This window comes from Venturia canescens, chromosome 4 (genome assembly GCF_019457755.1).
Source record: "Venturia canescens isolate UGA chromosome 4, ASM1945775v1, whole genome shotgun sequence".
In the NCBI taxonomy this organism is placed as follows: Eukaryota; Metazoa; Arthropoda; class Insecta; order Hymenoptera; family Ichneumonidae; genus Venturia; species Venturia canescens.
Window position 1 is genome coordinate 3,294,790 of NC_057424.1, and position 25,742 is coordinate 3,320,531.

At 36.5% G+C, this 25,742-nt stretch overlaps 4 protein-coding genes across 6 annotated transcripts in view; 2 read left to right on the plus strand and 2 right to left on the minus strand.

The window, feature by feature from the left end:
- The window catches only part of Klp98A (kinesin-like protein 98A), a 28,608-nt gene extending 20,656 nt beyond the window's left edge, over positions 1-7,952 (plus strand). The window contains exons 11-16 of one of the 2 annotated variants that reach the window (XM_043416363.1): positions 1,497-1,616; positions 2,215-2,316; positions 2,392-2,529; positions 2,754-3,878; positions 4,036-4,305; positions 4,586-7,952. In XM_043416363.1, coding sequence (XP_043272298.1) covers positions 1,497-1,616; positions 2,215-2,316; positions 2,392-2,529; positions 2,754-3,878; positions 4,036-4,305; positions 4,586-4,831 — 2,001 coding nt within the window. In that variant the 3' untranslated portion in view covers positions 4,832-7,952. The remainder of the gene's footprint in view (positions 1-1,496; positions 1,617-2,214; positions 2,317-2,391; positions 2,530-2,753; positions 3,879-4,035; positions 4,306-4,585) is intronic. The other variant, XM_043416364.1, reaches the window with a different exon arrangement.
- Positions 7,953-8,147: 195 nt separating this feature from the next.
- Positions 8,148-11,323, minus strand: Psn (presenilin). The gene is made up of 7 exons (XM_043416368.1): positions 10,846-11,323; positions 10,488-10,741; positions 10,152-10,361; positions 9,747-9,967; positions 9,329-9,616; positions 8,847-9,082; positions 8,148-8,487 (listed from the first exon to the last, which is right to left on the minus strand). The coding sequence occupies exons 1-7, from the start codon at positions 10,978-10,980 to the stop codon at positions 8,332-8,334; spliced, it is 1,500 nt and encodes a 499-aa protein (XP_043272303.1). The 5' UTR covers positions 10,981-11,323; the 3' UTR covers positions 8,148-8,331.
- A 125-nt stretch (positions 11,324-11,448) lies between these two features.
- Positions 11,449-20,856, plus strand: DNApol-theta (DNA polymerase theta). Of its 2 annotated transcripts, none has more exons than XM_043416360.1 (10): positions 11,449-11,585; positions 12,031-17,686; positions 17,854-18,062; positions 18,145-18,334; positions 18,454-18,635; positions 18,711-18,833; positions 18,945-19,280; positions 19,418-19,682; positions 19,987-20,216; positions 20,490-20,856. In XM_043416360.1, the coding sequence occupies exons 2-10, from the start codon at positions 12,481-12,483 to the stop codon at positions 20,628-20,630; spliced, it is 6,882 nt and encodes a 2,293-aa protein (XP_043272295.1). In that variant the 5' UTR covers positions 11,449-11,585; positions 12,031-12,480; the 3' UTR covers positions 20,631-20,856. The 2 variants fall into 2 exon arrangements, with proteins under 2 accessions (XP_043272295.1, XP_043272294.1); XM_043416359.1 differs by having other exon boundaries at positions 11,467-11,883.
- Cpsf73 (cleavage and polyadenylation specificity factor 73) lies at positions 20,775-24,045 on the minus strand. The gene is made up of 2 exons (XM_043416367.1): positions 23,495-24,045; positions 20,775-23,026 (listed from the first exon to the last, which is right to left on the minus strand). The coding sequence occupies exon 2, from the start codon at positions 23,015-23,017 to the stop codon at positions 20,957-20,959; it is 2,061 nt and encodes a 686-aa protein (XP_043272302.1). The 5' UTR covers positions 23,018-23,026; positions 23,495-24,045; the 3' UTR covers positions 20,775-20,956.
- Positions 24,046-25,742: the final 1,697 nt, after the last annotated feature.

The following is a 25,742-nucleotide window of genomic DNA, read 5'->3' on the forward strand; positions in this document are numbered from 1 at the left end:
AGTTCGGCAACTTTTTCCAATTTTTTCATGTTGAAAAGAGGCTACTTTTTGTTTTTTTTCTTTCTTTAGAGAATCAATGTTCATGTATGCTCGATCACAATGTTAGCTCTCGCTCAATCGATTTTTTATTGTGAAAACTGACCTCTAGATAACTTATTGTTAGTTGGATATTTTCCATGTATGATACTTATTGCAATACGTATTACGCAACCTGATTTTTTATTTTCTTTGTTTTGGATGTCGAAATAAAGACAAAAAATTGCGATCTTATTATCACTGCGTACACGGCACTTGATGAAAAACTGAGAATGATCCAGTATTAAAAAGACAGTTTATCAATTTCTCAGGCTTGATGGTATTATTCAACCGATTTTCCGAGTATTCCATACTACTTGAGCAGCAAATCTTATATTTTCGCATAACTCCTGTTCCCATGGTTTTTTTGTTCATAGTAAATATTGTATTATAAAGGAAAATACGCATAGAAGATGAAAATTCAAATAATTTCAGTTCGTACGAGATTTGTTGCCGGATGAACGTGAGAAAAAAGCTCACCATGGATAACGTTTTATAAATAATTGCGTAGATATCGAGAGAAATGAGATGTAAAAAAGTCATGGCAGGAACATGTACATAAAGAATGAAAGAAAAAACGGGATTTTCCTCTATGAAATATCTATGGGTTTGTTATGCGGCAAATGCAAAGATAGAAGAAAAAAGAACAAACGTAGGAAAAGAATATTTAAAAAGAAAGAAATAATCTATTGTTACACTCTACTGTTCGTTAATAAATTTTTCTTACAAAAATTTGATCTTGAATGTTCCACGATTATGCTCGACGCACTTGACTCATAATTGTCTCCATAACTCGCTCATGCACTCGTATACATAGAAACCTCTTCTATACAAATGACATCAAAAATATTCTTTGGTCTTATTTTTTCTTTCCCATTCCCGTAAACGTTTCGATTAACAAGCCCAAAACCAAAATTGTCTCAGCAATGACTGTCGCGAATGTTCGATTATCCTTTCTGAAAGGTAATGGAAATAAGTTGATAAAACAACCGTATACAAAATGCTGAGGAAAATAAGGGCAGAGCTGATACAGGTAAGATATCGCGCTACGTTTTGTCAGAATACTGGTTTGTCGATTATCGCTGATTTATGTGGAGAAGAGAGAGAGAGAGAGAGAGAGAGAGAGAGAGAGAGAGAGAGAGAGAGCGAGAGAGAGAGAAGTCTAAAACCACGCATCTTTTATGTCATTTTATTTGTCTCCCCCAAATACATTCGTATTCATTCCTCGCATTTTTTTCCTGACTGAACTTACACCAAGTACACAAATATTTACGTACACTTTATTTCTTTTATGTTGCATTATAAATTTATTTAACGCTTTGTCGGGTTTAGAGAAGAGAAGAGAATCAACGAATTTTCGCGCGTTTATATTATTTGTCGGTTATTATTTTGTTAACGCATCGGTGTGTATGTGTGGCTAGGTAGAAAATTTGTGTAGGGAAGTCGCCTCTCTACGTACCAATCTTCAATCCAAACATCAACAGTTCCAAGAGTTCACGAACAATCATGATTTTTCAAGACCACGGCATCAATGCAATAAGGTAAGCTCCATAATGTTACTTACCAACAAATGGTGACAAATGGTGAACATCCTTTGCAATCATGCTGTTAGTCGTTCTTTATTAATAAAAATACTCGAAAAATCTCTCACGACGATTTTTTATTCGGTAACGAACTTCTTTCAAAAGGAAAATAATACAAATTTTTACTTTTAACCCATTACGAATCTTCAATAAAATGTCTCATGAAAATGCATCAATCAGTATGGAGTTTAAAAGCGACTAGTATTTCATCGAAATAATCGAAAATAAATCGAAATAATCTTGTTTACGGAAAATGTATGATTTACCGTAAACTAATGGTTTTCGAAAACCATTAGTCAGTTGACGTGAGATGAACTCCGATAAAAATATTGATATTATTATGATTTCGTAATGATTTTTATTTGGACCGAATTCGTTAAAAATTTCTATTCAATCATAATTAATCAAATATTAAACAAAAATAATGGTGAAATAATGAGTGTTTTTGCATAATAGCAAATTTATTAACTCAATTTTTTCCTCGTTTCATATACTGCCGGAATTAACTTTTTCTATCGACAATGTGAAAGAGTGTAAATAAATCTTATATTTTCAGACTGAGAACAGTGCCGTAAGCGATATCAGTCTACCGGAGTCATGGTCCAGTTTGAACGATGAAAAAACAGTAGATGCTATGAAACAGCTGGTAAATCATCACGTAAGTTATTCCATTTGGTTATAGCATTGAAACGCACGGCGTAAAATAAATTACACATTTTTCGTGGCTTTACAGAAAAAGGAATTGGCCGCTCTGGAAATCGACTTACAGAGCAAAGTGAGGTCCTTAAACGAACACCAGAGCAAAGTCAACAAAATGGAAGAAGAGTTGCTGGAAATGGCCGAAAAACAAAAGCAAATGTTGAATTTGGAAGTGAGAAAAATCGTATAACAGAACATGAAATATTTGTACGCAAAAATAAGATTTTGCAAAAATATAGTGATCAGACCTGTTCCCAAACGGAGTTGAAATGAAAGATATTTCAACATTTTTTGCGAACAATATTTCACGTTCTTGCCTAATCATATTTTTTGGAACATTGATGGGGGGAAAAAAAACCGATTCTTTTGACAATTCAACAAACGCTTTGTTCACAGTTCGAGGGTCAAGAAATAACGGAAAAGAAATTGCAGCTAGCGAAGCGAACACAGGATCAGTTACAGGAAATTTTGAAACGAAAGCAGAATCTCTCGTTAAATTTGAAACGAGCATTGCCAGCGTCACCGGAGGGAAGATCTTCAAGAACGGAGGAAGGAGTGTCGAGTTGCGATTTAAAATCGTTTCAGGACGCTTGCAACAGGAAACTCAAAATAGCATCAGCTTTAAGTTTGTTACCACCGGAAGTGCCAACGTCTGTAGAAACGGGAGAGACATTTCACACAGCAGCAGCGGATTCACCAGAATTGCGCTCGTTATTTCCAGAAACTGCTGCATTTTTAATTCGTCGCAAATCGGTATCGAGCGAGGAATCTTTGTCAAAGAAAAAATCTACGAAAGAGGAAACTGTTGGTGTTGATGAAGTTTACGAAGCTGAACAAGAGATCGTAGAAGAACCGAGCCACAATTTTGACGTTGTACAAACGCCTAAAAATTCAGAAATCGCTGAGAGACTCTCAGAGTCGTCGTGCGACCATCACCGACGAGATTCAAAATGCGACGGAGATTCACAAAACGATGTTAAATGTGACTCCGGAGTGCTATCGGAAGATGATTTCTTGCAAAATCGTTATGATTCTCAAGACACTGTGGCAGAAAGGGATGAGGCAATTTTACGGGACGATAAAACAATGAAAAGACTTAATCAACGGATTGCACGGCAACGTATGCACGTTATGAGATGTCTCGAGACGTGCACACCCTCGAAAGACGATTTAAATCGACAGATATCGATCCTCCAAAATCTGCAAAAACAACAAATCGAACTCGAAGTCTCTTGGCTCGAAAGAAAAAAGAATGGTCAACAGAAAAAATATGAAGAAACTCCATTATCAAGACTAGAAGCCCGAGGTGACGATCATTCGGAACCTGAATCCATAAGCGATGTTGATCCTTGGAACCCCATCAAATCTCCTCACAGCGCGGCCATAATCGACATCAATAAAAAGCCGCAAATGACTTCTAGAGGGACTATCAGTGATCCCGACGACCAAGTATCCAATAGAAATCGATCCATCATCGCGACAAGCTCTCCTGCTCGTGGTTATTCATCTGTTTATTTAACGGTCAGTCTCCCTTTTTTCCTTACTTTGATACGTCTAATAATATTGACCATGACTCTCAGGGAAAAGTTGGATCAAAAGAGAAATAAGAATTTACTGTATATTTGTTTTGATGAAAGTTTCATCTCGTGTTTTAACTTCTCGGAATCATTTTTTTCAGAGTTTGAATCGCGGGGATCGTCTCGGTAGCCCTTATTCGTTATCGATAACGAGATCGTTACCGTCTCTGATAGGAAACGACGGAAATTCCGAAAATGTGATAAACACGATAATCAGTGTACCGTCTTACGTCATACGAGGAGCCGGTACTTCAAGCCACTACGAATACGAGGTCAGAGTCGTTGCACTCGATGACAGTTGGACACTGTTACGACGTTATAGAAGATTTCGCGAGCTTTACAATTCTATGAGACAGAAGTACGGTACTAAGGTAAGCAATAATCGTGCAGACAGCTTCAAATGAACGAGACTTGAGGAAATTCCATCTTTTTGCCTGCCACTCAAGTTTGGTAGACGATACGTAGAGATTGCTCAAATCGATGCAAAACTTTCAATTTCATATAGTTTAACTAAGATGTTTGCACATATAAGTGTTTTTACGGTAAATAATTTACAAGCATCGATGCTGTCCATGTGTTTTTCACGTTTGTTCAATGCAATTCTACATTCAAACATATATATAAAAAAAGGTTCGTTCGTAATTCATTCAGGTCGCAGCTATACGTTTTCCTCCTCGTCAAGTATTCTCAAGATACGAGGTGGTCGCCCGACAACGAAGAAAACGTCTTGAGGAGTACCTGCGACGTTTATTGCTAGTTTGTTCGGAACTGTCGAATTGCGAGCCACTTAACAAATTTCACGGTAATCTTGGCAACATTGATAAGCAATCGCTCATAGAGTTCAGCTCATTTTTCAGACGTGGAACTTTTGAAAGCAACAAATACGGGACGAGTTAGGAATTGTTTCAATGCTTCGTCACGTTATTCCGTTCAACACTTTCTCCTTCACATCTCCACTTATTTGTATTGGTTTGTTATTCGTCAAAAAGTGTACGATCTATAACGTTATTTTTATCGGCCTCATATTTTTATATTTTCGTTAATAGGTTATTTATCCTCAACAATAAGACTAGATTGGGATTTCTTTGGAGCTTCGTAGCTGAATATCCTCCAGCAACCACTTTACGCTGAAAACAAAGAATCGATTTTACACCAAAAACACATAGGGCTTTCATGTTCCTTTGAAACGATGGAGTTGTTTCGTAAATTTGTCTAAAAATTGTTCAAGTTTAAATGGTATAAGTGATTAACAGTATTTGTTGATTCATGTGGTTGTATTACATGACTAATTTCTATCTATTCGTTTTTTTTTAATTACAATGGGAACGTATTTTAAGTATTCTAAATTATTAAAGACGAGTGGCACGCTGGCTGAGTGTCTCAAACTGTTGATTCGCTTTTCTGACAAACAATTCGATGGTATCGTTTCATACCATTTGGCGCACCTTATCCATCATTCTTTTCTGTTTCATGACACTGGCTGTCGTTGTTTTTAAAAAATCAGCTCAGAAAAATAGGTTTTTCAAGACAAATGATTTTTGATAATGCAGAGATTCATCAATTTGGATTAAAGTGCCTCTCATGTCTTATACTCCTTATTCTAAATAGGAACGATACTTTTGTTTTTTCATTTTTTTTTTTTTATAGGAAAAAAACAAAATATGTCATACATAAGATAACATAATATTCGAAATCTTAACTGAACCTTATTCTTGTTACTACCAGTCCAATTGTTATGGAAATTTATGAGTTTTTTACAACTTTCTATGATTTTTTCAATCTTTTAAATTATTGCCCGAAAGTTTATTCATCGTTCGCATTTTTCCAGAAAATTGCCCAGTGTATCAACTTGACAGTCTCGAAAAAGTACAATATTTTGGCTGATTCTGCTGTTTTCACTTAAAATTTTCGAAAAATTGTGACTTAAAAAAAAATCTGTTCCCCCGACACAGTGAAGTTCAAAAATTACAAAAACTTCCGTAAATGTGATGCATATAAAACAAAGATACACAAATAACGGAGAAAAACTGTCTTTAAAGAGTTTCTTTTGTAAAAATTCGTTAGAAGCTTATTGCAAAATGGTATTAATAGTTCTTGTTATGATATTCATAATTTTTAAAAACCTAAGAAACTGGAAAACTAAAAATAGAAAAATTCTAATAGCTCATTAATTTGGAAAAAAATGGAAATCTTGATGAGAAAAAAAACAAAGAAATTTGGTAGGACGGAAGAGCCTATTTTTTGTATGAAGATTGTAACAAGAAATTTGCAAGAACTACAAATGATAGAGTTTTAAAATTGAAAATTCATTTTCGTGAGAATTACAGCGAATATATCAGTCTACATAATGGTATTTAACAAAAGTCACTTATTTTTCAAACGTTCGATAAAGATATGTGAACGATCTCATTGTACTGTGGGGAAAAACTTGAAACTTTATATTTCAACATATTCACTGCTACATTGGGTTCGAAGAATCAATAACAAGAAACTCCGATTACGGGTGCCTGGCGTGGCAGTAAAAAGTTAAATAGTGGCAGTAAAAAAGTCAAATATCTCCTGTTCATGTAAATGGTAGCTATTGGGGTTAAATATCAATTCCGTATGGCAATATATTATTGATTCTTATTAATCTCGAACGAAAAATAAGATTCGTATCAAGTGGAATTGAAGTTATCAAACTGGCAAGAATTATTCATTCATGGCGTATAAGTTCTGTTTCTTGTTCTGCAAGGAGAACTTCGTATATATATTTCTACATAATCGCTTGAACAAATATCAGTATTATACTTACCTACGCACTAAAAACTAACCGAAAAATGGTAGAAATGAAAATAATTATTAAAAAACAAAAATTTCATTCAAGGTAACATTTAAAGTTAAGTTAATTAAGCTCATTAAATATGCAGTCTCAGGATCAATCTGGTGATATCAACTGATGTTGACAATGAAAAAGGAGTTAAATCGATCAAAAGAAAACTCACGTCCTAGATTTCTCTGTCACACGGATTGCTATTTTTCCCTGTACTTACAATGGCTCAATCGGGGCTTCATTTTGCCTTAATATAAATAGAGATAATATATAATCTGGTTGATGTTTTCGATGTTGCGAATACGTCAAAGATTGGAATGGAATCACGGCTTCAAAGATGTAATGAATAATGTACATAATCCTCTAAAAAAATTCCGAACAAATACATATTATATTTACGCTTTAAAACGATATAAAATCAACCGAAGCTTCTCAAAAAGTTGTTAATTTGAATCTCATAATCTGTATATTGAGACCTTGCAAAACGTAGCAAGTCTCGAAAAGATATTAATGACTTCTCTAACAATGTTCAAACCAACTATTCCTATCCTGGTCCTATTTGGACGCTTCAGACTCAGAAATTGGATTTGACTACGAATTATCGTATCAACGATAAAATAATGAACAAAAAATCATCAACTATTTATTACCTTTATAAAAGACATCTCATTTAACCAACAGTTGAATTTTTTTTCCCCCTCAACAAATAATCTGGAAAGTCATTGATCTACACCTTTCTTTGGTTGGTTCTCTCATGAGTATTTTATTCCATTTTGTATTCCTCAATGGAACAATAATTCGTTGAGATAATTTTTATTAGTGGAATAACCTCTATGATAGTGGCGAAAGTCGAGTTGGACAGCTTGAGTTTCTCTGGACCCCATCTTCGTTTTGTATTATTCGCAATTGTGGTGGAGACCAACGTGCGTGTTTCAAGCAGTTTTCAAAACCTACTTAACTTATTTATTAAAAATTCTCTTACTGTCTTACTACGATCGATCAACCGATTGTAGTAAACTGAAATGAAAATCATTTCGTACAATAAAAATTATCTAAAAGTCCTTTCGATTTTTTTTTTCAAACAACTGTAGTTGTAGCTAAAGTGGAGGAAACAAATGAATGTATGTATAACAACGGACCTAAAAAACCTATGTTGTAAATCGATTAAAGGAAATTATATAGTAAAAATACATATATTCCGATGAACTGATCAAATCTGATGGATTATAACCACATCCCACACATAAAAACTAATCTCCTTTGTATTCGGAATTTTTTGTACATAAGAAAAAAATAATGTGTCCAAACGGAATGTATGAAGGAAAACGACGTACTCTTATATTGCTGTGAAATCGGCGTTTCCTGTACATAGTCTAAATTGAAAAATTTACACACTCATGATTAATAATTTGTTTATATATTTTATTAATGTCATGATATTGATTGCTTTGTCTCCGTCGAACTATTTTACGTTTTCGAAGTTCAGAGATGATTCAAAGAAAATTAGACAGAATACATAAGTGTCACGCGAATAAATTATAGAAATATATTGGTCAAAAATGTAAACAAGGTGACTTATTTAAAGCTAAATGAATACTTGCTCGCTGGCCAAACTGTCGGCGAACGGGGCAACGATTACGCGCGTTGAGAAGTAGAATATAAGGCCGAACGTTATTGAGATCGGTAGAGCGGGAAGTGCTTTCTTGAATATCGCCAGTAACAAAAGTGTCAAACATAAGCCCTGTAAAGACAAAAAAATCTCATTACAGATTAAGATGCTCTTGTTTAGAATCCATGTTCTCAAATTAAAAAAAAAAAAAATCAGTGATGATTCAATGCTCAACTTTTTCCTTTTGTAGCAATACAGATTTTTTTTTTCTAAGACGCCGAAGTTACTTCGTGTTTTTTTAATACGGTGTGCGAAGTAGTGTTGAATTTGAAGAAAATACAGAGGATGTGAGTTAATGATAAATTTATAAGAACTTGAATTTCATTGAAACGTATCGTGAGCTGTGAAAATTGAGAATGAATTCCCCGTTGCTTAACGTGTTTTTCTATATTGATGTAAATTTTATTAAATAAAGAATTCGGAATTCTTACTATGAGAATGGCCACGAAACACGCTAATGTGGTGTTCCAGTCGCCGAAGCTCGAAGCTTTTCCAACAAGAACGCTGTAGAAAACGAAATCTCCGAGTCCCAATTTGACACCGCGTTCTTCTTCGGTTACGACAGCCTGAGTCTGACTCTGGTGAGATCTTGTGTGTAGTGAACGCGTTTCCGTTGGAGCTGACGAATTTTCGCGAACTTGTTGAGCCCTTCTGACGATACGATCAGCTGCGAGAATAATGTCCACGGATTAAACTTTAATTATAAGTTTTTATTTATCTTTATTTTTCTCTCATAAAATATTTGCATTACTTAATTTTAATGCGAAACAAAGAATAATAACAATTGAACTAGGGCAAAAAAAAACACCAAAGCGTTCAGTGAAATATAACATTTGTATTCTACTTCTATGTGTTTCGTTGAAGCAGACAAAAGTTGAAATAAAGAACGTTCTGTTGTTTTTTAACATCCTACCATGAGTCTCGACCCACTCATTTGTAAAGCCGCTTTCTTCGCCGTCTGCTGGGACAGGGTTATTAGGATTTTGCATAGGATCCCGTGCAGGCGATGCGACATCTTCACCTCCTACAGTATCACCGCTTGCCATCGTAGCAGCGCCAATGTATCCCGCGTAAGTTATTGTGAAACTGTACAATATCGTAGATGAATATATCAAAGCTGGAAAAATTGGTTCGTTCCTCTCTTGTGCAGTTTCGACAAGAATCCTCAATGGCCCCTTTGGCGTCAAGACAGCTATCAAATCTGTAACCCAAGTTTGAATTTCCCAATTGGTATGAATAATTCAACAATAAACTTAACAATAGATTTGTATCTGTGATAAGGTGTCAGAATTTTTTTAATTTTGTGAAGTAAGAGCCATCAAAAGACATACCCCAAATACTGATGACTGCTAAAACAACCCATGCTGTATACTCTGGCAGATATTTAATGAAAACCAGAGCCATTAGAGCAGCGATGAATATGAGGTAAGCTTGTTGCAGCGGCAAAGGTCCTTGCCAGTGTATACAAATCATACCGACCACACCAAAATTCCACAGTACTAAAGCTAACGTTATCAAGTCCATGGGAATGTTGTAAGCTTTCAATACTTCTCTGAAAAGTAACAGTTTACAATATTGCGTCAATGGATTTGAAACAGCATTCATAGATATGGAAAGTTTTTTAGCGCATTAATCTGAGAATTTTGAAAAATGTTTAGTGAAAAACCAACAATGATGATTTTCATATTTGCTAGAGATTTCGATGCTATTTAATTGAGATAAAAAATATTACTTACTCGCAATACAGTATCGAAAAGAGAAAGAGTAACATGAGAGAGCTTACTATGAGCCAAGCATGTATGACTTTGTAAAATTCGTATTTATACAGGACAATTAGAACGACTGTCATACACACAATGACTCCCAATAGTATGAGTGCATTGGCAAAAGCCTGCCAAACTTTGGTACCAGCATCTGAACTCTCTTCGTGGAAAGGAGTGTAGACTCTATATAAGTCGTGAACATATGCTAATGGATTAATTTTGCTTTTCATTCACTCCAATAAAAAAAACATTAGCAACTCAATTAAATTTAAATAAATCAATTGACAATACCAAGTTTAATAAACTCACAGGTAAATTCCTGTTGTAGTATAGAAATTAATAGAGCTGATCGTAGCTACAACTACGAGCATACAAAGGGACACAGGCACAAATAATTTTATGACATGTGCAGCTCCATATTTCAGTTCTTCCTCATCTTCTTCCTGTTGACAGGAATCACTATGATCTCCGTTCCCTCCTGGGCCAGCACCAGTTCTTCGTGCTACCCCAAGCCGCTCCCCTGAATTAGGGGCCTCAATTCTGACTTCGGGTAAACCATCGGTCTTGCAATTACATAAAATTAGTTCTTATTTATGGCAAGTTACAATAAGTTTATCAGAGTCTCCTTATTTCTGGCAGAAAATGATTTTCATCATATTCGACATACCTCTTCGTTGGTTACCCTCGATCGACGTTTGAACCGTGCACCGACAACACCAACATTGTCGGCCCTCGTTTCCGCGACATGACCGTCCATAAGACCGGTATATTCGTCCGCCGAATCGTAATTAGATTCAGACATTCATGAATCTTGCCTTTTTTAATGAAATTTATGATTTCTTCAGTGTTATTACTATATATGCGACGAGCCCCCTGTCTCTATTGCGATGACGTTTATCTATGAGAATCGTTTTCTTGTTTTTACTCTTTTCCTAACCTTACACAATCTGTTATTACTCAGTTTTGATTAACTTTAAGACGAGACCACCATAATAAAATATTATTCGAAAAATAACTTTTCTCATGGAATACGAAAGTATTCTGCAATAAATACGTTCGTCGCGTTGAAATCGTTGAGATTTTCATGAAGAACAATAATTCACTCCAATCCAATGACTTTGAGACACAGCTTTGAGACTAAAGAACAGTGGATCAAGATCTACAACAGCATGGCAAAACCGCTACGCAAAATGTGAAGTTCCAAAGCTTCTCAATCTCGCCGCTACACAGTCGTCAAATCGTCGGTCGGAGACGAGACAGCGTGCGGACGAGAGTCGAGACAGTTTCTCGTAAACGGATGATCTCGTAACTTGTAACAATTATATAGTAGAAGTAGAGTTCCAGTTCAGGCAAGACTGCAAGACCGTTTTTCGCAGGCGAATGGTGGAATGTGGAACTGATCAACAAGTATAGTTGAGAGTTTTATAATTATAACGGTAGCCCATGAATTAATATGAATTAATAATTGCAAAATGTATCGAATATATATACCAAAGTAGACCAGGTACACCGGTATGTTTTTATTACATTCCGCTACACTTCACCACCTTATCTTGATGATAATTTCTGAGGATTAATCATCGTGGAGAATATAGTTGAACAACGAAAAACAAGTAACATTGATGATGTTCTTGATGATCTTGTTGTTTAAAAATTGTAATTAAATCACCGGAACGTTAGCGAAGAAAAATTATGAGCTAAAGAGGTTAGATTTCCATTACTGTTCGTGAACGCAGTAGTTCAACATGTATCGAATAATCAATGTATTGATTAATTGTATTTTCGAATGCGACTAATGTGTTTGTGATTTGAACTAATTTCAGTATCTTTAAACAATTATTATTTCTTGCAGGAGTTTGGAACCAATTTATATTATCCTGAGAAGCTGGACTTCCAATGAAAATAAAGAAGAAAATGTGTTTTCGAGTTAAAACCTGTAAAGCCTTTAATAAGAAGTATGGGCTTACCCGAAACAAATTGATAATATAACATTCTACAAATACAATGGCCAAACCATTGAGATCAAATGCAGTTAAAAACAAGGATCGAGAATTTTATGAATAGCCTTGTGTTCTCATCAGATGCATATGCAGAGAAAGAAAATAATATACCTTAAAATTAGAAATCAAGAACAGAGCCTCAAAAATGCTCAAAGCTCAATGAAAATTTTTTTAAAACACAGCAAGGATGGAATATCAAGCGTATCCAGATGTCCTGTTGAGACAGTAACTTCAAAAGGAACCAGAAGTATCATCAATTTTCACAAGTTTGTACCAATGGACAAAGTATCAGGCTAGAAAATATGGGGGACAAGAATATCTCAGAGTTGGACTCAAATTCTAGCATGGAAATGGTTTTTAATGCGGAATCCCCAGATTACAAGAGGAAAAAATCTTCTAACCAATCGCTCACCAGTGCTATAGAAACATCCTCTTGTATGCTTTCGCTCGATCGTTGCGAGTTAGCTTCGTGGGGTCTGCCTTTAACAATATTACGAAAATACGAATCTCACGGTATTACTAGTATGTTTCCGTGGCAGGTCGAATGTCTTTCGAATGCAAAATTGATCGAGAGAAATCGTAATCTCGTTTACTCAGCACCAACATCAGCTGGAAAGACATTGGTTGCAGAAATTCTTGTAATAAAAACAATCCTGGAGCGAAAGAAAAAAGTTATTTTTATATTGCCATTTATTTCAGTAGTACGTGAAAAAATGTATTATTTTCAAAATTTGCTCACCGAAAGTGGTTTTCGAGTGGAAGGATTTATGGGCGGATGTGCACCAACCGGCGGATTTGCAGCTACAGATATGGCGATTGCAACAATAGAGAAAGCAAATTCACTCCTGAATCAATTAATGGAAGAAGGCAATCTTTCCGATCTCGGCGCGGTCGTTATCGACGAATTGCATCTTCTGGGAGATCCGCATCGTGGCTATTTGCTCGAACTTTTGCTCACGAAATTAAAATATATGAATCTTCGAGATGAGAAAGTTCACGTGCAGTTAATAGGAATGTCAGCAACTTTACCGAATCTCGTACTTTTGGCGAAATGGCTAGATGCAGAGCTTTACAGAACGGAGTTTCGTCCAGTGCCTCTGAACGAACTTTGCAAAATCGGCGATATAATTTACGACCGTGAAATGCGATCTATACGTAATTTACAGAAGAATCCTTCGCTCGTCGACGACCCGGACAACGTTCTTCAATTGTGCATTGAAACGTTGTCGGACAATAACAGCGTATTGATTTTTTGCCCAACGAAGAATTGGTGCGAAACATTAGCACGGCAAATAGCTACAAAATTCTGTAATCTCGGACATGAAAATAAATCGATCGGCTCGATTTTGAGAGAACAATTGACTAGAGAAACAATTATGGAAACTTTAGAACAGTTGAAACGATGTCCGGCGGGTTTGGACAACGTTTTGAAAAGCACAGTTTCCTTCGGAACAGCTTTTCATCATGCTGGTCTCACAATGGATGAGCGGGAGGTTATCGAAGGAGCTTTTCGTTCAGGGGCGATAAGAGTTCTAACAGCAACTTCGACCTTGAGCTGTGGCGTCAATTTACCAGCACGACGAGTCATCATTAGATCGTTGATGTTTCATGGCAAGCCTTTGGACACGTTGAGTTACAAACAAATGATTGGAAGAGCAGGCCGGATGGGAAAAGATACAGCCGGCGAATCCATTCTCATATGTAAAAATAACGAAATTCGTGCAGCAACGAGTTTGCTTTCGTCAGGTTTACCACCCATTGAGTCTTGTCTCGAAGGCTCTGAGCCTATGATTCGAGCTTTATTAGAAGCTGTAGCAAGCGAAGTAGCATACACCGTGAAAGATATTGAGCTTTATGCAAAATGCACTCTCGTCAGTGTCACAAGTGAAGATTTAATGGAGACATCAATTATGAAAGCAATCAAATTTTTAGTCGACAACGAACTTTTTTTGCTTCAAACTAACGAAAACGGTGATCAAAGATGGATCGCAACGCAGTTGGGAAAAGCGTGTTTAGCCGCATCAATCCCACCGACTGACGGATTGTTTATTTTTGAAGAATTACAAAAAGCTCGAAAATGCTTTGTCCTTGATACCGAATTACACGTTGTTTATCTCGTAACTCCTATAAATTCGAGCAATCAAATCGGTCAAATCGACTGGTTCGCATTCATGAATATTTGGAAGAATTTAACCGAGAGTGAAAGACGAGTTGGCCAGTTGGTTGGCATTGAAGAGAACATCATCATATCGGCAATTCGTGGCTCCATGAAAAATGGAAAAGTTCTTGACGTTCACAAACGTTTTTACACCGCTATGGCTCTCCACGATCTTGTTCGAGAAATTTCGTTGATCGATGTGTGTCGGAAATATGGAGTTTGTCGAGGTGTCATTCAGAGTCTTCAACAATCTGCAGCTACTTTCGCCGGTATGGTTACACAATTTTGTAAAAAACTTGGTTGGGATTGTATGGAATTGTTGATCGGTCAGTTTCAGGCGAGATTGCAGTTCGGAGTTTGTCGTGAATTGCTCGACCTTCTTCGATTACCAACGCTCAACGGTCTTCGAGCGAGAAGCCTTTACAAGGAAGGCATCACTTCTGTTTCCGAATTGGCGGTTGCTAATGTACTCGATGTTGAACGAGGTTTGCACAAAGCTTTGCCATTTGAAAGTGGAAAAGAATACAATGGCGAGGACAAGTTCGATGCTGCTAAGAGAAACAAAATACGAAGTGTTTTCGTTACCGGGAGAGACGGCCTAACAATCCACGAAGCTGCAATTATATTAGTCACGGAAGCAAGAACATTCCTCCAAAATGAATTGGGACTTGATGATTTACAGTGGAGACAGCGAGAACATCTCACTAAAGTAACTCAATCTTCCGATTTGAGCACAAGAAAATTTTCGACGGAATCGATAGATGAATCGACAATCGGAGAATCTGTCGCTGTCACTGATGATCGTGTTGATCGAGACAAAATCAAAGAACTTCAAGAACCACAAATTGTTAAAAATCACGCTGGAATTGGAAAAACAGACGCGCAAATTCAAGAAACCACTTTGGAAAGTATGGAATCGAAATCGGAAGGAGGAACACGTTTATCTGGAAATTGGACAGAAACCTGTTTTCGCACGAGTAGTTCGATCGAGCACGTACAATCGCAGACTAACGATAAAACTTTAGAAAAAAATGTGGAGAATGCCGAAGAGTTGAGCGTTCCAGAGAAAGTAGCGGTTAATGCATCGAATTGTCGAAACGGCATTTCCCAAGAATCTTTTGAAACCTCAGTTGCACGAAAATGTGTTGAATCAAAAGACGTTATCATGCATTCGAAAGTTGACGAGAAAATTGATATAGAAGGTACTTTTGAATTTACTGATATTATAAGTTCCGTTAATTCGGAAGTAAAGAGCACCGGATCGAAAACTGGTGGAGATATTTGTGAAAAAAATCTTTGTGGACTATCGAAAACTTTGAGTGTTCATAATTCTGACAAAGTTATTGTTACATCAGATTCTCGAAAAATAACGTCCAAAAGGATTTCCAAAGAAAATGTTGTTGGGCACAAGACTCAAAGAACTATGTCTGAAGATGTTAATTCTTCGAAGATCAATAAGGAAACATTTATGGAAGATACTTTTGAATTTACTAATACCCCAAATTCTGTCGATCCAGACGTAATAATAATTGGAACGAAAACTGGTGAAAAAATACATAATGAATATGTTTCGAAGCTGGAAAATAATCGAAATTCAATAAATTCGAAAGCTGATATTGTTTCGCCTATGGCTCTGAGAACCTTATCCAAAGAAATTTCCGATTTTGGTGATAATAATAAGGAGATACTCAGTTCAAATAATGTTGAAAAAGAAATATTGATGGAAGATACGTTTGAATATCCTGGGACCCCAAATTCAGTTGATCAAGACGTAATGATAATTGGATCACAAACTAGACAGGAAATTTACAAGGAAAATGTGCCTCAGTCAGTGAAAACACCAAACATTATCAATTCGAAAGTAAACACGGTTCCACCGAAGTATAAAACCATGTCTGAAGACATTTACGATTTGGAAAGATCCACAAAGTTTATAAATCTGGAAGAAATCTCTACCCCAAAAACTGGTGACTCTGTTTTCAATAAAATATTCAAGTTCACCGGCACGCAAGGGAAAACGATCGATCCGGAAGAAAATGCAATGGGTCCAAGCGTCAAAGTTTCAATTACGAGTCCAATAGTTTTTTATCGAGAATCATTGTCGAAAGATCCAGATTCTCGGAGTCCAAGCTTGTTTGATGACAGTTTGAATCTCGACACTCAAGAGTGTAATATGCTTGAGCAAAATGTAATAGACTCTTTGAACATTTCAGCATTCGGCGAGACAAATTTGAACATTGGGTCAGAAAGAAACACATTGGAAAACCAAAGATCAAATTCAATGAAAACCAACCGTAAAAGGAGTGCGGGCAGTCAGAGGAAATCTTCATCAATTAATTCTAATCCACGACCATTGTTAAGTACATCAGATCTATTGGATAAGAGCAGCAAGTCATTGGTCTGGGGTGATGATTCGTGGAACAATACCAACGATATTGTAGATCCTGAAAATATTTTTAACGGCACAAGAATTATTTCTAGGAATTTTTCTACTCCACCGAATAGTAAAATTAAGGAAAAGCCAGAAACTTCGCAGAGACGCGATCACGAAGATCGATTGTTTCCTAGGAATCGTGTTACGGAATTGCAGAGAACAGCTAAAAAGCGAAAATCCAGTGATTCTAATATTGAAGTATCACCAATAGCTAGAAGCATTAAATTAACCGAAGTACAAAGATTGTCGACAGATTCTTATAAATCTGATTCCGACGACGTTGTAAGACCATCGCAGAACACCCGTTCATCGATAAACGTTACTAAAAATCATACCAGAATGAAGTTGGAGTCATTACGAAGATCACGTACCCGACAGAAACAAAACCAGAAATCGGAACAACTAGAAGATAATTTAATGGTAAAAAAATTACATTGTGAACGTTGCAGTATTGGAAGTACCGTTTCGAGTTTCGACGAGAATAGTCCAGTAAACCAACAAAGTATTTTGAAGAAAAATATAAATATTTTGCCTGCGGAGAAAAAAGCTTCGAAACTGCGAAAAAGACTGCTCAGCCCGGGGAAGAAAAATATCGATAAAACGAGATTTAAAAAACCTGCATCAATTTGCCCAAAAGAACTTCAAGTTGTAAACGTCACTAGCGATTTGACATTATTCAATCAATTTCAAAAAGAATTATTGAGTAAACGCGACATTGCATTGGCTCTTGCGTGCGATATTTATTCCAACAATTCTAACAGTATTGGCACGAAAATCATTGGCATTACGTCGATCGATGGCAGAAAGAAAACAAAGAAAATTGATAATTGTGTTTATGGAAATAAGAAAATCTGTGGCGTCGCGATTTCGTGGGATGGAGTCGTCGTGCAGTATATTTCTTTCGATAACACTCGTGGTAAGAAGTTTTATTAACTGCATGGGTTTTCCGATTAGAAACATTGGCACCAAGCGGCTCGAATACTTTTTCCACGATGTAAATAATTCACCGATTATTCGAACAATATTTCAGCAAGTTAAGTATTGATAATCATTTTAGAATTTAATGTCTCCTTTATTTTGTAGAATCTAAGGTGCCCGTTAAAGAAAGGCTGGATCTTTTGACGCGTATACTAACTACATCGAGCTTGACAGTCCGCTGTTTTTCATTCAAGGAAACGTACAAGATCTTGTACAATTGTTGCAGAATAACATCGTCGTGCAAGTTTCTCGATCCAATAACCGCGGACTGGTTATTGAATCCAGACAATTCGGATCGATGTTTCAACAGCCTGGTAACCATTTTAATCATTTCTCCATAGGAAAATTCTATATAGAATTTTAAAATCAAAAGTTAAATCACTATTTAATTGACAGATTGCAGAACATTTATCTGAAGGCCGATTTTTATTACAACGTACTGAAACTGCTTCTGGATTGAATGTAAAAAGTCTCGTATCGAGCGAAATTCGAGCCACTACAGAAGCTGCTCTAACTTGGCATCTTACAAATAATCTTATAACAAAATTGGAAGCATGTAGCTCAAAATTGTTGGAAACTTTTCGAGGTATAGTATTTTTTATGTCATTGTTTCAATGTATCAATTCAAATTTCAGACCTTGCAAAAAAAAAGAATGCAATTGTTTTGTCATTTCATCGAACGCCGAATTTGAATAATACTTACAGATGTTGAAATGGAAATTCTGCCTCTGCTTGCTCGTATGGAGCTCAGTGGTTTAGGCGTAAATCTCACATCCCTCCAAGAGTTATCGCAAGTAATTCAGGAAGAAATGATTCAATTAGAGAGTATAGCATATTCTCTAGCTGGGAAGAAATTCAATTTTTCATCATCAAAAAGCGTAGCTCAGGTGATTTGCGCAGTAACTAAATTAAATTGTTTTCCGTTGAATTTGGATTTAGAGTTGTCTTAAAATAAATTTCAGATTCTAGAATTGAACAAGGCTAAAAAAAAAGTGAGTACCAGTAAAGCCGTTTTGCAGCACTGTGAAAATCCCATAGCTCGACTAGTCTCGTCTTGGCGAAAACTAAGAGTAACGCAAGTTCAGGTAAAAAATTGTCAAAACAAATCCTTTTTCCTTTTAAATAGGCAACGTCGCACTCCCGTCGTTAAACGCCCTCGATGAAATGACGACTTGACGTTTATAAAATTTCAATAGGTTGTTTTTCCTTTGCTGAGCTTGGCCGAATGCAACTCAAGAATCCACGGAAATTGCATTACAAATACCGCAACGGGACGAATTTCAATGCACGAGCCTAATTTACAGAACGTCCCGAGAGACTTCAATTCTCACGACGACAGCTATATAATTAGTGTTCGAATGGCATTTGTTCCTATGAATGGAAATCTAATATTATCAGCTGATTATTGTCAATTGGAGTTGAGAATCTTGGCACATTTCTCAGAAGAGCCAAATCTCTGTCGAATTTTACGTAAAAAAGGTGATGTTTTCAAAAATATCGCAGCTCGATGGTACAACGTTGCGGAGGATAAGGTGCGTTCATTTTATCTTTCGATTTAACGTGGTTTTCCATTTTTTTAACTGACCATTAGGGGAAAATGAAAAAAAATTGTTTTTATAATTCAATTTTTGTATTTATTGATTCGTAAAAAACATTTTTAACGGTCCAGATCGACGATAACATGCGCCAGAAAACAAAACAATTATGCTACGGTATGATATACGGCATGGGGACGAAGACTCTTGCGGAAACTCTTGCTGTTACCGAACGAGAGGCTAAGGAATTTTTGGAATCATTTATGGGGGCTTATCCAGGAATCCGTCAATGGCTAAGTCAAGTTATTGAACAAACTCGCGCCGACGGTTATGTAACAACTTTTATGTCACGTCGCAGATTTCTTCCGGCGCTCAACAGTGAAAAATCCAGTGACAGATGTAGGGAGCATCAATTTCTTCATCATTTTTTTTCATAAAGAAACATAGATTTTTTCATAAAATTTGATATAAGTAAGAAAAGTGGGGAAATTCAAATTAACGAATAATTACATTTTTTTATTTCCTGGGATTGTAGGTTTTCCATTTTTCAAATTGTATCATTAGATTTTTAAGTATTGCCGAATGAGTTATTTCGAAAAAATTCAAATTTTTTACTATGCTCGAATGAAAAAGGAAAGAACAAACTCAAAGCGTCCATACGATTATAGATATAGCACAAGTTGACAAATTTTCAATGTTGCAGCTCAAGCTGAACGACAAGCAGTCAACACGAAAGTTCAAGGTTCAGCGGCGGATATAACGAAACGAGCTATGGTACGAATCGATGAAAGGATGCGTCGTGAATTTCCAGATACTACACCTCTCGTGCTCACAGACATCCCAATGAGACGAAAGTTGCGAAACACTAGTCCTGACAAAGTTGCCAGAGGTGGTCATTTGGTTTTGCAAATCCATGACGAACTACTGTATGAAGTAAGAATTCGAATATGCTCGATGCTTATTTTTACAACTCAAATAATAAATATGATTTTGAAGAAAAATTTTGGAATTCGCTTCACGGATATTACGAGAAAGTTTAATATACAATAATTGCTGTTTGGTATAGAATTTTGAAATTACTTTCAATTGAAAGCTAATTTTGAAATTAGCTTTCAAATCATCAACGACAACTTCATTTAGTAATAAGGCTATCGCGGTTTTTTATTGGCCTATTCGAATAAAAAATAATTAAAAAATACATTTTAGGTGAACGCGATGGATTTGCAACAAGTAGGAAAAATCGTCCAGGAGTCTATGGAGAAATCGTGTAGTTTGAGAGTACCTTTACCCGTTAAGTTAAAAGTGGGGCAAACTTGGGGTGATCTCGCGGAAATGAAGTTTGAATAATTGTTTCATATAGAGGGAGATTTTTTTTTTTTTCAATTGTAAATATCATAGTGGTAGAGAAGAAGAATCGTGATGAAAAAAATCGTTATATTTTTTATATACATAACATATATTTATACACACGAAATAGGAACATTAAGAAAATATTTGTTTTTATTGTTATTGATATTTATTGGAAATTTTTTCTCATTGTTTATACTTATGAAATACATAATGGAAAACCTTACTGACTTGCCAAATTATTTCTCTGCTCAACAAGATGAGAAATAGAAATAGTGAAAGATAAATTATTGAAAAAGTGTAAAATTTACAGCACTGAAGGAATTTTATATAGCGTCGCAAGTTGGTGCTAATGTTTGATGTAATTTAGTAACAGCTGTTTGCACAATTTGTTGAAAAATTTCGTCTTCGGTGCTAGTTACTTCGAGATTAAGAAGATCGATATGTGCCTTTTTACCGTCGACGGTGACGTAAAGTTTTTCACCCCTGAATATTTTTGGAACGGAATCTTCGCCAAACATTTCTTGTAGCATTTCAATAAGACACTCTTTAAAATGCATTCTATCCATTTTAGTGGGTGCCGGTAGAGTTTTTGGTGGTTGTTCCATCATTTCTGCTTGGAGTAAAGCGGTCAGCACTGAATCTGCGTACATATCGTTGACCGGTGTCGCGATCCATTCCATAGTAACGATTTTGCCCTCAATCGTAACATCGACGTTTTTGAAAACACGTATCTTTTTATCATCTATTGTATCCAAATTTCCAGCGATTTGTGTCAATAAATGTTTAAGAACGGGTAAAGAAGCAGAGAAATAAATGCTTTGTCTTTGAACGACTTGACTCATGCTCATATCTGTATATTTGGACAAATCAGATGGTGCGAGCATGTGATAGTTGAAATTCCTTTTAACCAAAACACCGGACAATTTTTGTCCTGGTTTTGGTTCTTCCATGGCAAGAGTACCCATTACTTTGGCAGTTTTTTCGCCTCTGAAATACAACTCGACGGCGACGGTGTTACGAGGATTGTGTATTTCCATCGTGGTGTTCGGATCGTCCTCATATTCCCGTTGCAGAGCAGCTTTTAATCTACCCATTTCATTCTGCTCGCCATGAACGAGAACAACGTGGGGTGGCTTGAGTATTCGTACGAATTCGGAAGTTTGTTGGTAGTCTGTATGCGCCGAGAATGATATGTAATCAACGGACATTTTGAAAGGTAATTTTTGGCCACTCATCGTTGTGATTTCTTCGGGCTCGGAGAGTATAGTCTTCGCGAGTGTTCCCTCAACGCAATAACCGGCTATTATGACACCGTTCTTCGAGTCTGTGCACCACGATTCGAACAATTCACGAGACAATCCACTCTGCAACATACCTGGCGTGGCCATCACAACGCACGGTCCGATATCTTCGAAATGATCGATGCCTTTGAGATTCGATATATGCTTGAAGACGAAAGGATTGTTTATCGCTATTTGTCTACGTATTTTATCGTTCATCGCATTCACGTAGGTCTGATATACGGCCATACATTTCTTAGCCAATGAGGAAGCGTAGTAAATTGGTATTTCATGCAGTTCGGGATGTTGGCCCCAGTACTCGTCCAATATTAGTAGCAGTTCCTGAGCTCTGCCCAATGCAAATACAGGAATTAAACATCTACCACCGCGATTTACAATCTCGTGAACGAGATTTGTAAATCTACCCTCTCTGTCCTCTCTCTTTTCATGGATATGAGTCCCGTACGTCGATTCAGTTATCAACACATCAGGATGTACATTCGGTATTTCTGCTGCCATTAAATGCCTGTCTTCTTGCCTACTGAAATCTCCTGTGTACAAAATCTTGACTCCTGCTATTTCGATCATAAACATGGCAGCGCCCAATACATGGCCAGCATTGTAAGCCCAAAACTTGATCCCAAACACATCCTTTTCTTCATGAAAATTTATTGTTTCTATTTTATCCATGCTGCTTTCAAGATCAGACTCCGTATAGAGCATTTGTTCCGTTGCTATGTTACTTACTTTTATGTAATCAGAAAGAAGCCATCTGTAAATAGCTTTAGTCGCGTGCGTCATGAAACACCGACCTTTGAAACTTGTTTTCTGCAAGAACCAAGGTAGTGCGCCGCAATGATCCAAATGAAAATGCGATATGAGAAGCAAATCGATTTCGTCAGCTTCAACCAAATCTACAAATGGCAAAGCATCCATCCCTGACAAACCTGGATGTATACCACAATCCAACATTATCTTTTTTCCTTTAAACTCTAACATTATACAAGATCTCCCAACTTCTTGACCCGCTCCCAATGGCCTTATCGACAGCAAATCGCTCTCCTCCGCCGGTACTTGAGTTTCTGGCTTCCTTTTGATACTCATTGTTGATTTCTGAGGAAAGAATTCAAAATACTTAGTTAATGCTGTAATTTTTATTTAAAGAGTCTGGGAATTCTGGAAATTAACCCTTCAAGTACACACCTCTGACCTAATTCCCATAAGAATACACGGAAAGTGTCGGGATGGCCATTGGACCCCAGATGTACAAGAAGGGTTAACCACATTTTCTTGTAGATTATTCAAAACTTTTTTATATTTGAACTGAACTGATATCACGAAGTTAAATATTCATCTTGACCAATTTCCAAGGCTAAAGAATTTTCTAGCATAATAATAACATCGACAAAGCTAACAAAAAATAGTATAAACAAAAAAATGGAACACTGGTTCTTTTGGATGAATGTATTTATCGCATTTTACCTCATTAGAGCTTGATGGATAATATTTCAGATATATGGAAAAACGTTTTGAGGTTATGTGAAACATCATTTATATATAGGGTATAAAAAATTTAATTACATGATGGTTCAGGTTCCTATGGTTTATCTCTTTTCCCACGTTGGTTCTTCATGTACTGTTGAAGTATACTGATGTTTCTCAAAAATAAATTGCCGGCGCGTTCAATTTCTTTTCGTACGTAAAACTCGATACGCTCGAGTCAATTGAAGTTTCCTCACAAAAAATATTTCGAACATTTGCTTCAGAAATTCTTTTCACTATATTATAGACAATAACTTTTTTTTCTGACAAAGCACAGACGGCACAGACAATAAGGCCGGCCGCCGCGCAAGTGTCGTTTTCATTCGCTTCGCAAACGTTTGGGGGGTAAGATAGTCAACACAACACCGTCAGCACGGTCAGCACGGTCAGCACTAGTCAACACAACACAACCCCAACCGCCAACCAAATGATGAGTGCCGCTGGTGGTGCCGGCTGTACCCGAAACGAAACGCAATCTGGGCAACCCACGGGCAACCTCGCCACAAGTTACGGAGATTGACGCGCAGCGTCAGCATCAACAAGTCGACGAAAGCGTTCCAACAAAAAAGCGGCAGCGAAAACAACGCATCACTTTCCGATTAATCGAGGATTAATCCCGCCAAGAAAGAGTTCAGCCAAAGCTGCGGCGGATTAATCGAAAAAGAGTGTCAAACAAAACAGTCATTTACGCTGTGATAACCAAAGGATAGAAGTGTTTCGAATAAAATTCTATAGAAAATCATTTTTATCATATACAGATATTGCGTGGTGTTAGTTGTTGCATCAAAACCCTCACAAATCTTCAAACCGCGCATATGATTTTCACACCTGCACAGCCGTGGCGGTTCCTTTATTACCAACATCCAACAAGTTGTAACCTTAAACTTTCGTTTCGAAAGACTGCCCAGCAGGGACACACAAATATGTTTTTAGGAAATTCGAATGTTCTAAAAATGACGATTTTCTATTTTATTTCTACATGACATAAATAGCTCGTGACCTTTTTTTTTAATATGTTAAACAATAAAACAGAAACGAGCATGAGAAGTTTGAAACAAATGCAAGAAACTTGTTTCGTGAATCGTGAAGAAATGCTAGGCACTATGATGCTAGGCTTTCTCAACGAGTTTTCTGAAAAAAAGCAAAAAAAACACACGAGTGCACATATGTGTTTGTGTGTGTGCGCGCCCGCACCACTCGTGTATATCGTACTAATCCAAATATTCGTACAAAGAAAATGTTCCAAGAACACAAAAATATTTTTCCATTGAAAAGTGAGGGATGAAGTTTTTATTTTTATTTTTATCTTGCAATTAAGACGCTATCGCGACTTGACGGACGAAAAATTAGAAAAAAAAACGATCGAACTGTACATTTTTAACGCAAAAGGCATGATTGCGCGAGGCCATTGAGCACGAGTATTTGAATTATTTGCAAGGCCAGCAGATACATGCGCTCAGACGTACACACACACACACACATGCGCGCGCACGCGCACACTATTCACGGACATGTTTGAAATAAGATATCGGTAAAAGGTAGAAATCATCAAAATCTTTTTATGCTATGGAATGTTTCTTAAACAGAATTGGCACAATTGAAAAAATCATTACTAATCAAAGTCTGTTGGGAAATACAATTTTTTCATTGAACTTAAGGCGATTGTACGGTTAAAAAAGTCCTGTTTTCACGCTTCATTCCGATATAAGTTGCGATACACGCTACTCGCTAGCTCCAGTTTATCAGAGAGCAAGAGGTGTAACTTGTATTTTTTTTTAAGCAATCTCTTTCGCACTGTTCGCCGCAACCGATAGATCACCTCAATCAAAACGAGCCAACAGTTTTGAGTTTTCTTTCCTACCGGACAAAGTGTGAGTTTTTTTTCCGTGTGTAGAAAATTCGAAAAAATGGTTGTTATTGAAGAAATTCGAATGGAAAAATAAGACTTGGTAAAATTCTTTCGAATATGACTGGTGTGATATTTTTTCGAAGAGTAACAAATGAATATACTCATGAAAATTGTACGTAAATGTTGTAAGATTCACGGAATATTTACAAATGAATAATAAAGAGTTATTGATTTCGAGTAGAATTCATTAGGACCGATCTGAAATGCATCGCCTAAAACGAATATTTCACTCGAACGGATTGTTGTAATAATATATTTAAAAAAATACTCTGAACGAGGTGAAATACTATAAATTAGTTGCAAGCGTACGAACTTAGTGGTCCGCTCTTATCAATGATAATTATAAAGGATCAACTGCGAAGTTTGAAAATACATAAT

Coding starts and splice junctions, on each gene's coding strand:
- DNApol-theta (XM_043416360.1), top strand. CDS start 12,481: ATGGGGGACAAGAATATCTCAGAGTTGGACTCAAATTCTAGCATGGAA. Junction 18,335..18,453: donor ATTGTTGGAAACTTTTCGAG/GTATAGTATTTT, acceptor TAATACTTACAG/ATGTTGAAATGGAAATTCTG. Junction 20,217..20,489: donor ATGACGAACTACTGTATGAA/GTAAGAATTCGA, acceptor AATACATTTTAG/GTGAACGCGATGGATTTGCA.
- Cpsf73 (XM_043416367.1), bottom strand. CDS start 23,017: ATGAGTATCAAAAGGAAGCCAGAAACTCAAGTACCGGCGGAGGAGAGC.
- Psn (XM_043416368.1), bottom strand. CDS start 10,980: ATGTCTGAATCTAATTACGATTCGGCGGACGAATATACCGGTCTTATG. Junction 10,742..10,845: donor CGAGGGTAACCAACGAAGAG/GTATGTCGAATA, acceptor TGTAATTGCAAG/ACCGATGGTTTACCCGAAGT. Junction 10,362..10,487: donor ACTACAACAGGAATTTACCT/GTGAGTTTATTA, acceptor CGACTTATATAG/AGTCTACACTCCTTTCCACG.